Here is a 14,831-nt window from a genome sequence, read left to right as displayed (position 1 = left end):
GTCAAGGAAAGCAAGAAGGAGCATAGTGTTATAGGGTCCTAGAATGGCATGACGGTGGAGTACCCCTCGTTGGCTGATGGCTGCACACATAATGACATTCCCTCCGCGCTGACCAGGGACATTTACAATAGCCCGATGGCCAAATATGTTCCTCCCCCTTCTCCTTCTTTTGGTCAGGTTGAAACCAGCCTCATCCACAAAGATAATTTCATGGGGAACTGGCCGGCCTTCAATCTCAAAGATTCTCTGCAAAACACATGAAGCACAGTAGAGTAAATCACTGCCCTGAAGCACAGTTCAAGAGGGCACAAATGGCAGCATAAACTGCTATACTGTGATGGTACACAATACTTCATACGATATCAAAACTCGTACCTGAACATATTCCACTCGTTGGTCTTTCACTCTGTCAGAGTTTCGTTCGAAAGGGACGCGGTACGCCGGTTTCATCTGGAACCGGTGCTTTCGGAGGATACTGTTTACCCCTCGCCTGGACCATCGCCTGTGTTTCGGATTTACCCTTTGGATTACCGTTTGGACATTGTTCGCTGGAGATCGACCACGCCCGTTCACTGGACTACTCTTGTGTCTTGCCCTCAATATACCAGTTTGCCATTGTCTGACCCTCGCCTGTTTTGACCACGTCTTTAATAAAAGCTTTGCAAATGGATACGAACGGCTCTCGCCCCGTAACATTTACAGTGCTTCATATAATTCAAAAAAGAGAGGAGTTGCTATACTAATCAACAAACATATATCAATTTCAAACAACACAGAAATATCAGATCCAGAGGGACCTTATATTATCATAAATGCATCTATAAACAATACAGAAATGACTGTTGCTAACATTTATGGGCCAAACACCGACAACGATTAAATATTCCACAAAGTTTTCTCAATAGTATCCACATTCCCACAGTCTAAAATCATTATTGGAGGGGAATTGAATACAGTCCTTAATCCCTCATTAGATTGTGTCTGCCTCCCGAACAATGTTAGGTAGATTATTCCAGAGTTTGGGCGCTAAATGGGAAAATGATCTGCCACCCGCAGTTGATTTTGATATTCTAGGTATTCTAAGTACGATCTGAACCATGCTAGTGCACTTCCACTAATGCCAACAAAGTTTTCTAGTCCATTCAAAAGAATGTTGTGGTCAATAGTGTTGAACGCAGCACTAAGATCCAGTAGCACTAATAGAGAGATACAACCACGATCAGATGATAAGAGCAGGTCATTTGTAACTCTAATGAGAGCAGTCTCAGTACTATGATACGGTCTAAATCCTGACTGGAAATCCTCACAGATACCATTTTTCTCTAAGAAGGAATATAATTGTGAGGATAGTACCTTTTCTATTATCTTGGACAGAAAAGGGAGATTCGAGATCGTTCTGTAATTAACTAAATCTCTAGGATTAAGTTATGTTTTTTTTGAAGAGAGGCTTAATAACAGCCAGTTTTAAGGTTTTGCGGACATATCCTAATGACAATAACAAATTAATAATAGTCAGAAGAGGATCTATGACTTCTGGAAGCACCTCTTTTAGGAGCTTAGATGGAATAGGGTCTAACATACATGTTGTTGGTTTAGATGATTTAACAATTTTATACAACTCTTCCTCTCCTATAGTAGAAACTCCTCAGGGGATCTATAGTGCAGTATCTGTATCTGATGCGATACTGTAGCTGACGGCTGCATGCTTACAATTTTATCTCTTATAGTATCAATCTTGGAAGTAAAGTAGTTCATAAAGTCATTACTGCTGTGCTGTTGGGAAATGTCAACACTTGTTGATGCTTTATTTTTCGTAATTTTAGCCACTGTATTGAATAAATACCTCGGGTTATGTTTGTTTTCTTCTAAAAGAGACAAAAAGTTATAAGATATAGCATATTTAATGCTTTTCTGTAGGATAGGTTACTTTCCCGCCAAGCAATATGAAATACCTCTAGTTATGTTTTCCTCCAGCTGCACTCCATTTTCCGGGCTGCTCTCTTCAGGGTGCGAGTGTGCTCATTATTGATGTCCTGCTGAACCTCTGTTGATCCTCCATGAAATGTACTTCCGACACCGAGGTAGATTCCACCTTTTGAAGTTCATCTGTGATCATTTTTTTCATTCTTTGGTCAGTTTGTCTAATTCGGACTCCTCTAGTTGTTTAGCAGTGGTCAACACAGGAAAATGCTGACTCTTATTATCCGCCACTTTTGTAGCACATTAAGCAATTTGACTCTTGTGGTGGGAAGAACTGAACTGAATGAACATCCTGGGTGAGATCATTCAGTTTTTTTTCTTCTTGAAGTCAAATAAAATATCCCAGTTCCCTTGTACCTGAGCAGTAAACTGTTGGATTTCTCCTTCCAGGAGTTGGTGAAATGCTGGGCAGGCCATGATGTACAAGTGAGGAAAGACTTTCATGTTCAGATGAAGTGCAAAGTTGCATGTTAGCCGCTCGTGGTGCCCACAGGTTTCCACAGGAATGCTGCCAGCCAGAGCAGGAGAGGATATTAGCATATGGGGCCCAGAATGCACAAGGCTGAATGGAGTGGGGATATTATAGAATGTGGGAACACAAGGTGGAGGTTCTGGAGGCATCAGAGGTTGCTGGTGGCCATACTGGAGTTGAGATGTCTGGAGGAGCCTCAGGTTCCACAAAAGTTAATTGAGGAAGAGGGGTAGCCACTATGTTTGCTGTGTTTGTATGTTTGCAAGAATGTTGGGTGTGAAGAAAAAAAAATCAGTAATTGAGATGAATATATGATTCTGTGCATGTCACTATTTTGGCCACAAAAGATTTTAACAAAACGGCAAAATACAACTTTTCACAGATGGTAAATCAATGCTTTACCCTTTCCAGTGCAGAAAAGGCACCTGTTTTTCACGCCGGGCTATGGCAATTGATGATAAAGTAAGCCTTAACCATTAAGTGGAAAAACATAAATGTAAAATAATAGCCAATATTTGAATTTGATTAATTCCAGTTCTGATTCCGATTCTGCTCATCGATTCCGATTCTTATCGATTCCCAGTTTTGATTCCAATGTGGTTAAAGTTAAACATTTAGTTATGAAACATATTTATTCTGGTGAACAAAAAAAACTGGACTCGATTTAGAACTGTTTGTGTGCAAAATAGAGCTGCATGATTCTGGATAAATTTAGACTTTTTTTTTGTTTTTTTATAAATGGAGTTTGTAGTTCTCTCACAATTCTGGAGAAAAAACTTTAGAGAAGTAAACAAAATCTCATGGAATTTATGCATGGAATGATTCAATGACTCTCTCAAGATTTACTCGTTTCATTACTGGATGAATCAGTGTTTTTGAATGAATCTCATGAATGAATGATTCAATGACTCTCTCAAGATTTACTCGTTTCATTACTGGATGAATCAGTGTTTTTGAATGAATCTCATGAATGAATGATTCAATGACTCTCTCAAGATTTACTCGTTTCATTACTGGATGAATCAGTGTTTTTGAATGAATCTCATGAATGAATGATTCAATGACTCTCTCAAGATTTACTCGTTTCATTACTGGATGAATCAGTGTTTTTGAATGAATCTCATGAATGAATGATTCAATGACTCTCTCAAGATTTACTCGTTTCATTACTGGATGAATCAGTGTTTTTGAATGAATCTCATGAATGAATGATTCAATGACTCTCTCAAGATTTACTCGTTTCATTACTGGATGAATCAGTGTTTTTGAATGAATCTCATGAATGAATGATTCAATGACTCTCTCAAGATTTACTCGTTTCATTACTGGATGAATCAGTGTTTTTGAATGAATCTCATGAATGAATGATTCAATGACTCTCTCAAGATTTACTCGTTTCATTACTGGATGAATCAGTGTTTTTGAATGAATCTCTTGAATGAATGATTCAAAGACAAATAATTTTTTTAACAGCCCCTTTGCATCAGCTAAAAATAAAAGATGCGCACACAGGAATCGATAGGCAGAATTTAAATTTTACAACAAGTGTCCAATTCTGGAATTGGAATAGATTTTCGATTCCCAACCCTAACTGGAGTGTTCCCCAAATATGTTTTGCCAGTATCCTATTATTACAGCTTTGCTCCTGCTTTCATTTGAGAGTGCTTGGCATCCTCTAGCACTCCGCAGGACCAGGCCTGGATACAAACAGCTGATGAAATGCAGAGAATTAAACATGTAAGGAGTATCTCATGCATGTTTTTAGGCAAGAAAAATGTTCAAGATATTTTGAGAGTAGCTTTGTGATCATAAAAATATTGATGCCTTTCTAATCGGTATAGACTACTAACGCCAAAAGTTTTTCTTAAAGCAGTGGTTACCAGTAGTTACACTGCTAGTGCTATGGGTGCTCTTAGAGTCTGTATAGAGACGCTGAAAATGCTAAAATGTAACATTTATATACATTAAAAACACAAACTTCTCTATATATTTTAATGGTTTTTAATGAAATGAATGAATTTTGAGCTTGAGTTACACCTTTCAAGTACACTGGACCTTGCTTGTTTCCACCGTTAATTACTTCACTCTGCCCATAACAATCAGCGTGAACACTTGATATTTGGCAATATTTTGACTTGACTGCACAGACACTATTGTATAAAACACAATATATGGTACACATGAAGAACACTTTTCTTTCTAATGATTACAAATGATCCTTTATTTGGTAATTTCATCAAACATCTGTGCACACTTCATGAAATGACATAGTAAAACATGAGCATATATATATATATGAGTATATGTATAGTATGTGAGTGTCCCCATAATGCATAACAATAATTCAGTAAGTAAAGATTTTAACATGTTGCAGAAACAAACAGACAGACAGACGGATGTACAAACACTGCATTCACTGTGTCAATAAACTGATCATGCAAAGAGATTTGGGCACACAAACATGGAGGTCAACATGTCTGACACAAGTCCATCGCCTCTGACCTGTGTAATTCACTGGTGCTACAGACACGTCTGATGACTATCATCTCTCAGCGCCACAGCTGTTGGAGTTTATATAAAGTAACGTGAGATCACCGACTAATCTGTGTTTGGCAGACCTACAGGTACATAAAAAAATATTAATTAAACAATATACAAAATTGTATTCATCCATGTCTTTCTTTTCTGTGTTTAGCCACAGTAAAACTCTGTTTCCCGCTCTACGATCACAGAGACGACTTCATTTCTTGATGACTTCTTCTTTGAGCTTCTCTGCCAGATGTTTTCTTTTCTGCAATTTCTTCTTCTCTTCAACAGATATTTCCTTGAAAAGAAATGATTATTAAAATGATTATTTCCAGCTGCCATTAATTGCAAAATCATGTTAGGTGAGATTAATTGCTAACATTAAAATTTAAACGTAAACATGAATAAGGAATCAACAATTAGAAAAAAACCCTGCAATTTATCAGACAAATTACAACACATTCAACTGTCCCAAAAAGACTCATGGAACACTAAACTAAATTTCCTGAGATGTTTTCAGTTCATGTTAATTGTAGGAGAAAACTGGTTCATTTTGCTCTTTTCATCAGCTGACACTACAACGAGACTGCAGAAAAGCAGAAATCCCAACACCAACATGGTAGCGTATTATTGGTGCTTTTCAAATCACTGTATCAAAAGTGTTTCATAAGACCAGTCAAAATGAGGCAGTGAGGGGAAAAACAGCATATTCTTGTTCCCAGCACCAATTCAGAACCATTTAATGATGTTCAAGTGAAAAATCTAGATATTATCTTCCCATGTGCAGAAACCTCTGCGGGTTTGACATTCCAACTGCGTGTTGTAGCATGAAAGCACATTAATATAATGTGCGAATCTCTCCGCTCACACGTGGATTTCCTTTGCTCTCGCACAAAACCAGACGCACTTAAAGCATGTCTCTCCTCTCAACTGTGTAATTTCCTTCCAGTTTAAGTCATAATAATCAAATATTAGAAATGAATCGGGTGCGTGGATGATTTGGACAGAGGTTATATATGTGGCCCTGCAGCACAGAAGCAGTGTCGCTGGGGGATATTTGTAGCAATAGCCAACAATACATTGTATGGGTCAAAATGATCCAATTTTCTTTTATGCCAAAAATCATTAGGATATTAAGTAAAGATCATGTTCCATGAAGATATTTTGTAAATGTCCTACTGTAAATATATCAAAATTTAATGTTGGATTAGTAATATGCATTGCTAAGAACTTCATTTGGACATCTTTAAAGATGATTTTCTCAATAATTAGATTTTTGCTACTTAATCATTTGCTACTCGTTAACGCGCTCCCTTTAAATAACATGACGCTGTGCCCTCTATGACGATGCTCCCATTAAGCGCTGTTGGAAGTGAATGAATTGATTTAGCATTTCGACACCTCCGTAAGGATGCATTTAACTCGACAAAGCGGTCTAATAAAGGATGTATTGATCTCGTGAATTAGCGAATTTTACTATACAAATATATTTTAAATTGGATGTTAAAATTTATATGGGAATATTACATGACACGCTGATCCTTTAACAATGCATTGGCGCAAAAAACACACACCTTTTGGACAAATGTGCCACAAAACTGCCACAAATACTGCCTAAACAAAATACTGATTGTGTGCACTTTATTTACTGTACCAATATTTTAAATTGGCCTTTGAACTTAGCTTTATTGCATGGCAAAAAAAAGTGTTACCTTGCCAAAGCGCACTGATCTAATGGCGTTGTTGCGCGCTCCAAATGCAAACTTTGCATGCAACACTCAGGCAGAGATTGACAGCACTCTGATCTAGTGGCATACAGGCCTCGTCAGATTGACAGTACTCTAGCCCAATAATGTTGGGTGATCCAGTGGGGGCGGCAGTCATATTTCAGGGTGACCGTGCCACCCTTTATCACAACCCTGCTGAAAGTGCCAGTACGTGCGCTCATTGGTGCCCCTTCAGCTGGTGGCACCCGCCTAGCTCGCCTACGCCTAGAAACGGCCCTACTCTCACACACACTCTCACACACACACACACACACACACACACACGCACACACATTCACACTCATCAACAGATGTGCTTCAGGTGTGAGTTTGTGAGGTGTCAGATGTGATCACACACACACACACTCACGCACACACTAACACACTCACATGACGGTGTGGCTGCAGCTGAACTCCTGACGGCTGCAGACTCAGACTCCTTTAGCTTCAGCTCTTTAGCGTCTGTCGTGCCGTTGGTCTGTGGAGAGCAGAAAGACACGAGCCATCAGGAGCAGCACAGATCTGCAGGACTTCAGAACATGGTCCTGCTTGCTCCTGCTGCTGAAGGGTCAGATTACACCCTGCTGTTGTTCACCCTCCTTCTTTTCCAGAACACAAAACCAGAAAGGTAAATATGTCCAGTTTGTGTTTGATTGTATAATGACAGTGAATAGTGACCTTCTCTTCAAGCTTTAAAACAAGATGCAACTTCAGTAAAGCTGAAAGTTCTCACCATTCACTGCCATTAAAAGGGTCAGGAACATTTTGTGACTGCACCAGTAAAACCACATACGGACGTGAGCAAAACACATGAAGTGGACAAGCCATCAGTCCTGAATGTGTCCTCCTGGACACTTTAATCTCCCTCATCTATCTAGACACAACATGAGGAAGTGCACTACGATAAAAGACTCAACCTTCACTGAATGACACCAAAACACACACATTACGATCAAACGTTCAGATGATGATCATTTCACTGTGAATCAGACAGTCACCCTCATCTTCTCTAGCAGCAACATTACTGTCATCAAAACATCAATAAAGCACTTGTGCAAGGGTGATTGAAACGGAGATGGTCAGAACAAGCTAGTACGGTCTAAACACCTCACAGCGGCTCTACATATAGATTAGAGGTGGGGGATTTCATGGTTATGATCTGTATCACCACACAAGTTTATTATTTGCATGCATTTATAAGTCATGTCAATTCAAACTTTCAGGTGATTTTCCTCGCACACTGTCTAAAGATGCACGTCACATAGCACAATAAAAACATACAAAATTATTTATTTACATATTTATAAACACTGTCTGAATAACTTTTGAATCTTTAAAAAGAACCAATTTATATTTAATTCATACAGTAAAGACTATGCTGTGTTTTATTTTACATTTGATTATTCGATTTCTGTATACTACTGATACTACCAAACTCAAAATTGACAGGACTCTTTATTATATTATATAAATACAACAAAACAATAATTTCCTTTGTTCTTATTGACAGTGCTCGGGAAAACCTGCTCGTTATACAAGCAGCACGTATGATGCCAGCGCAGGTCATGATTGGAAATTACTTGAGAACCTCCTGAAGAATCTTCATTTCCCGCTGCTCGAGTTCACTCACGACGTCCACGCCGTCTGTCAGACACTCGGGCAGCCCTCCTGTAACACAGAGACACACACACACAGACAGAGACACACACACACAGACAGAGACAGAAACACACACACACACACACAGACAGAGACACACATACACACACACACACACACAGACAGAGAGACACACCCAGACAGACAGACAGACAGACACAGACGCACACACACACAGAGACACGCACACACACACACACACACAGAGAGACACACACACACACACAGACACACACACACACACACACACAGAGACACAGACACACACACACACACACACACAGAGACACAGACACACACACACACACACACACAGAGACACAGACACACACACACACACACACACAGAGACACAGACACACACACACACACACACACAGAGACACAGACACACACACACACACACACACAGAGACACAGACACACACACACACACACACACAGAGACACAGACACACACACACACACACACACAGAGACACACACACACACACACACACACACAGACACAGAGAGAGAGATAGTGTAAGACAGCCACAGCTCTGCAGACCCACACATTCTGCTTCACTCACAATAAAATCTATGTGAAGGTGCAGGTCAGCATTAATGAAACATTTTAATAATAATAGTAATAATTAATAGTAATGATTGAATTTACAAACAAATTAGACACTGACTGACAGATTCTTGTGGAAGCCGTGGGATAAAAAATAATTTTTTTATTTCACAACTCAAAATTTTGAGACAAATTCAGAATCCTGACTTTTTTCTTGCAATTCTGAGTTTACATCTCGCAATTCTGGCTCAGAATTCAAGTCAAAATATCAGAATTTAAACAAAAAAGGCTATTTATTTATTTATTTTATCCCATGGCAGAACAGGCTTCCATATTTACTCCATCATCTCCTGAAAAATGGGAGCTGGTTTTATGTGAGAGCCATGTCAAATATAATACATGTAATGAAGTAATCACACGTGCAACTCTAGACGTGTTGAGTACCGTTTCTCTCTTTGATGACATGCAGAGCCTGCAGCTGAAGCTCCATGTTCTTCTGGACCATCAGAGAGCGAAACATCTGAAAATCATCTGTAGCGACAACTGGCTGGAAAACAGCCTGATCGAACAAGAAAACACAGTCAGCCATCGCATCACATGACCCTTACACGCAGAACCAAACCCACACACACACACACATGGATGGAGGAAAAGCATTAGGATCTCATTGTCAGTACAGGGTGCATTATTATTACAGTCAGCTAAACTCTGACAGAGAGATCCAGTGATCAGATGACAACCGTGTGAAGCTCCCACTGAAAATCAACCGTATCAATAACATTGTTTCTCGTCACAACACAAGAATCAATATAAACTACAAATAAAACGCTCTATTTGAGCTGAAAAGTAAGAGAATGTAAGAGGAATAATTGCAATCGAGACGTGTTTGAAATGAAGCATGTTTAACGCTCAACAGAGGAAAGACCAATTGAAACATCATTAAATAGGTTCATTCTCAGTTTATCATTTTGGATGGAAGGTGTAACAGTAAAGAGGAAAGTGGTGAAATAACGCAGTGCAAAGTGAATGTGACTAAAAACATTGATGTGGATCGACTGTCTTAAAGCAAAAGTGTGGATGCTGGTTGAACACTTCAAGCAAATCACTTTTTTTTACTGAAGTAAATAATTCAGTAAAAAACTAGTAGCTGCAGCATCCCTGTATGTGTGATCCACAGAGCTCAGATCCTACGTTTGTCGCTGGCTGTGTGAACACAGTAACTCTTGTTTACTGTGAATATCTGCATTTGGCATGACAGGGCCTCAGCGCTGCGTCTTCAGCCGATCAGGGCCGGTAGTTTCCAGGTCAATCTCACAGGTCAACCTCACTAACCCAGTTAACTAATCTCCGTCGACTGCCTTAACCTGCATGTGTCACAGCGACTCAAGCTTCTTCTCAGTCCAGAAGCTGCAGGATCAGGCCGGGACGCTTCCAAACCAAACACCACAACTGAAGTATTGTGTGCAGCTGAACACGTCCTGAACAGAACCCTAAACCAATAGTATGATCCTGCACAACCGGAGACTGCAGCTTCACGACCGCATTTCTAGGACAGCACCATCTAGCCAGCTCTATTCCAACAGAGGAGACCTGATTTAAACAGATGCAAAGACTAGATCCATGCAAACTATTCTTTTTTCATCTTTCCATCTTATTTTTAATGCAAGAGCTGGCTTGAACTTGAGTGTTTGAGGGGGTGTCAGCCATCTCCATTTAGCCTATTTAGCTGTGCAAAACAGTTGCTGCTGGATGTTGTAAACTGGTATTTATTTTACATTTATTAATGCACTTACACACACTAACATGTAGCGCAATTGTTTCACCATTTACTGCACTTTGTAATGCGTGTCACACATCAGACGTGAAGCGCTGCGGCAAAAGCCTGGAGTACACTAACGCCAATTTACAGTCTGGAGAAGTCGACGCTAGTTGCCAAAGCCAGTCAGAGCCAGTCTGCAGATTTGAGTCGACAGATTCCATAGAAATTCACATAGTGTATGATTCCACCCAGTCAAAGGAGATCAAACGTTTGATATTTTCAGCCGATTTTAGAACACATAGGGCGAATTCCAAACAGCTTTTTTGCACTTTGGGAAGGGGACGTTCCAAACGAAGAGGTCCGTTAGCGAAGGGAGCATGCGATGGTCACTTCACGGATGTGATTTCCATTAGTGATCATGTGATCTTCGGTTAGGAGATCTTGCGATGCTTTTTAAAGCAAAGTTGGGGTTGATTTCGAGTTCACATACAAACGTAAATAGAATAGGCTAATTAAATTTGTCTATTTTAATGCAAGACAAAATATTTTTCGTCAGTGATAGAAATATGATTCAAGACGGCAGTGTAAGCAAGTTCAGTTTGAAAAAGTTTAATAGTAAATAAGACACAATTAGACAATATTTGAATAAAATAATAATGATAAGAAGAAATATTTAGGCTATTTGCAACAACTGGCGGAGTGCTGAATGCTGAAGAAGGTAACATTCTTCTTCAACAACGCTTCTATGAGACAGTAATGCCCTGCACCCTTCATAGAACACACTTCAAGGGCTCTGCCCTTCGGAGGGAGTAGGGCATAGGGATGCTCACTTCTGTTTGGAATTCGCCCATATTGTTTTCATTTGTCATGCATCTCCTAGCAACAAGCAGCAGGGGCCCGTTCTTCGTACGCGGCTGACTCCGTTAGCTGGATGTGATTGTTGATGGTTTGGCCTGATCTCGGATTGTTTGGTTCCTCGAAGCTGATCCCGGAGTTGCTGTCATAGCAACAGCTCCGTAAACTTAAACCTGCTCTGGAGCAGCTTATTTCACCTCAACAGAACTAGATCGCGTCTTTTTAAGCAGAACTGATCCTTAAAATCTGTCCCAGACTTTATTACAAGACTATCCTACTGATGCAGGGACAGTCATTACAATAATAATCATTTACAATTAATATATGAATGCTGTGTAGACTATAATACCATAGACACGGTCAGCTTTCCTCACTGAAATAAATATAAATAATAAATATTTCAAGAGGGTTACCAACGGGTGTGTTTAGGGTTAGGAGTTGGCCAGGACAATAATAAAAGTGTATAGGCTACAATTAAACAACTACATATTTCCTTAAAAAAATAATCATATACAGAACTGAATAGCAAGTGCTATCAAATAGTATGAGCCGCTAATACACGCATATCCCTGATAGCACACGTCTATTTGACGTCTGCATTTACATCTGGAAGATGCATTTTTTAGAGTGTTTGCTCATCTGCATTACCTCTATAGGATGCTTTCTGTCAGATGTCAAAAAGACGTTTATTAGATGTCTTTAAGATGTTCATGAATGCATGTAAAACTGACGTCTGTCAGATGCTTGTACACAGCAGATGCTTTCCGGTTTAAGCGATCTTTAAAAACATCTTGCAGACGTATGTGTGCTATCTGGGTACAAAACATAATAATAAAATGAACTATAGGGTCGAAGAAATGCGTTTCTGAAACGGCAGCCTCCAGGAAAACTCTTCTCCCCTGAACACAGAGCAAAGCCCAGCGCAAGCTCCATCAGATCAGCACAATAAACAATGGAAGAGCGCGTCTGAACCCCGCTACAGCGCTCAGTGATCAGTCCAGCGCACAGGGCTGTGGTTGCACGAGACGCTACCCTCGGCCTCTTACCTGTAGAGTCTTAGTCTTGCTGAAAGAGGAGCAGGCGTGCAGAAACTGCTGCTCACTGATGCCCACCTCCTGCATGTGGTTCTGCAGCAGCCGCTCCACCTCCAATCAATCACAACAGATCAGATCAGATCAGAACAGTGCACTCATTCACTCACTCACCAGAAGCCATTCAGAGCGGCTCTCACCAGCTGCTTGTACTGCTGATGGATGTCCGTGTACGTCAGCTTATTCTCATCCTCATCATCAAACACTGAAACCACACCAAACACACCAACACATCAACAATATTACGGCAAGCCGCTTTAGCTTACAATATTCCCAGTGTTACTCGTAGTAGTTGCATGCTTAAAATCCAAATAGAGAGCTCTCTAATCACATTTTTTTACTAGTAACTAAAAGCTCTCCGATTTAATTCTTACTAGTAAAAATGCAATGTTTATCATTAAAAAACACATTAAAGATATGTTTAATTGCAGAGCTCTGTAATTGAATTAGAGAGCTCTCTAAATGGCATTCTTACCAGTAAAAATGCAATTACTAATATTTTAAGATAAAACCGGCTTGCCATACAATAGGCATGCGTAAAGAACAGCTCATCTAGAAGCGAAAATGCGCACGCATCTGCGGCGTTCTGCGCGTAATACCTGAGCATTTGTTCTCCGTGAAGTCTGCCAGCGGGATGAGCCAGTCTGGGCTGCTCAGGTATCCCGCGATGCTCTCCAGCACCCACTCGCTGTCATCGGCCATGATCACTCACATCGCCGCGCGCGTTACTCCGCGCCTGTGGAGAGAACTGCGTTACAAACACAGGCGAGCGCACGAGCCGCGGCCACCCCGGATGTGTGCAACATAATCTGCAGCCCTAGCAACCGGTGCGTCACTGCGGCCGTCACTTCTGCTTCTTCAGCCGGGACGCGAGCCCCAGTGCTCGGCGAAGCACCGCCACCTCCTGCGCCGGAGCGAGGCGAGGGCCCCGGGCCCAGTGCGGCCAACTAATGCTCAGGGGAAGCTGCTAAAGGAAGGTCGATTTGTTGCTAAATGACGTTGTGACGCAAAAAATGTCACTACATCAAATCTCAGCAAAAAATACATTTGATATGTTATTTAGATTATAAATACATTATATCATTTCAAAATATAAATAACTGTATTTTTGAATACAACATTGAATTATTGAACACTTACACATTTTTTAAACCATTACAATTATTTATTTTTTTATGAGCTAATAAACAAATACAACTAAACATTCTGAACAATTATAGTTTTAAGCAGTGTATTAGTAGTTCGTTATCATGCTACACTCTAAGAAGGGTCTGTACAAATAGGGCACAGTCTACTATGTTAAGGGGTTTTACTTGCATACACCCCGTTGTATGTGGTGTTTTCGGGTTGCAGGGTTACAACAGATAATAGATAACACATAATCTCCTGAAAAATTACTAGTACCTTTTCCATTTTTCTCAAGGTTTTTCTTACTACTAGTAAAAATGCAATGTTTATCATTAAAAAACACATTAAAGATATGTTTAATTGCAGAGCTCTGTAATTGAATTAGAGAGCTCTCTAAATGGCATTCTTACCAGTAAAAATGCAATTACTAATATTTTAAGATAAAACCGGCTTGCCATACAATAGGCATGCGTAAAGAACAGCTCATCTAGAAGCGAAAATGCGCACGCATCTGCGGCGTTCTGCGCGTAATACCTGAGCATTTGTTCTCCGTGAAGTCTGCCAGCGGGATGAGCCAGTCTGGGCTGCTCAGGTATCCCGCGATGCTCTCCAGCACCCACTCGCTGTCATCGGCCATGATCACTCACATCGCCGCGCGCGTTACTCCGCGCCTGTGGAGAGAACTGCGTTACAAACACAGGCGAGCGCACGAGCCGCGGCCACCCCGGATGTGTGCAACATAATCTGCAGCCCTAGCAACCGGTGCGTCACTGCGGCCGTCACTTCTGCTTCTTCAGCCGGGACGCGAGCCCCAGTGCTCGGCGAAGCACCGCCACCTCCTGCGCCGGAGCGAGGCGAGGGCCCCGGGCCCAGTGCGGCCAACTAATGCTCAGGGGAAGCTGCTAAAGGAAGGTCGATTTGTTGCTAAATGACGTTGTGACGCAAAAAATGTCACTACATCAAATCTCAGCAAAAAATACATTTGATATGTTATTTAGATTATAAATACATTATATCATTTCAAAATATAAATAACTGT

General features: G+C 40.6%; 1 protein-coding gene across 1 annotated transcript; it reads right to left on the bottom strand.

Annotated features, from left to right (window-relative positions):
- Positions 1-4,648: 4,648 nt before the first annotated feature.
- cfap36 (cilia and flagella associated protein 36) lies at positions 4,649-14,601 on the bottom strand. The gene is made up of 8 exons (XM_016251204.1): positions 14,327-14,601; positions 12,805-12,869; positions 12,620-12,718; positions 9,404-9,518; positions 8,325-8,412; positions 7,340-7,346; positions 7,127-7,222; positions 4,649-5,276 (listed from the first exon to the last, which is right to left on the bottom strand). The coding sequence occupies exons 1-8, from the start codon at positions 14,427-14,429 to the stop codon at positions 5,193-5,195; spliced, it is 657 nt and encodes a 218-aa protein (XP_016106690.1). The 5' UTR covers positions 14,430-14,601; the 3' UTR covers positions 4,649-5,192.
- Positions 14,602-14,831: the final 230 nt, after the last annotated feature.

Source organism: Sinocyclocheilus grahami, unplaced genomic scaffold (genome assembly GCF_001515645.1).
Source record: "Sinocyclocheilus grahami isolate Dianchi unplaced genomic scaffold, SAMN03320097.WGS_v1.1 scaffold1034.1, whole genome shotgun sequence".
In the NCBI taxonomy this organism is placed as follows: domain Eukaryota; kingdom Metazoa; phylum Chordata; class Actinopteri; order Cypriniformes; family Cyprinidae; genus Sinocyclocheilus; species Sinocyclocheilus grahami.
The sequence above is the reverse complement of the archived record's forward strand: the minus strand, read 5'-3'. Positions and strand labels throughout refer to the sequence as shown.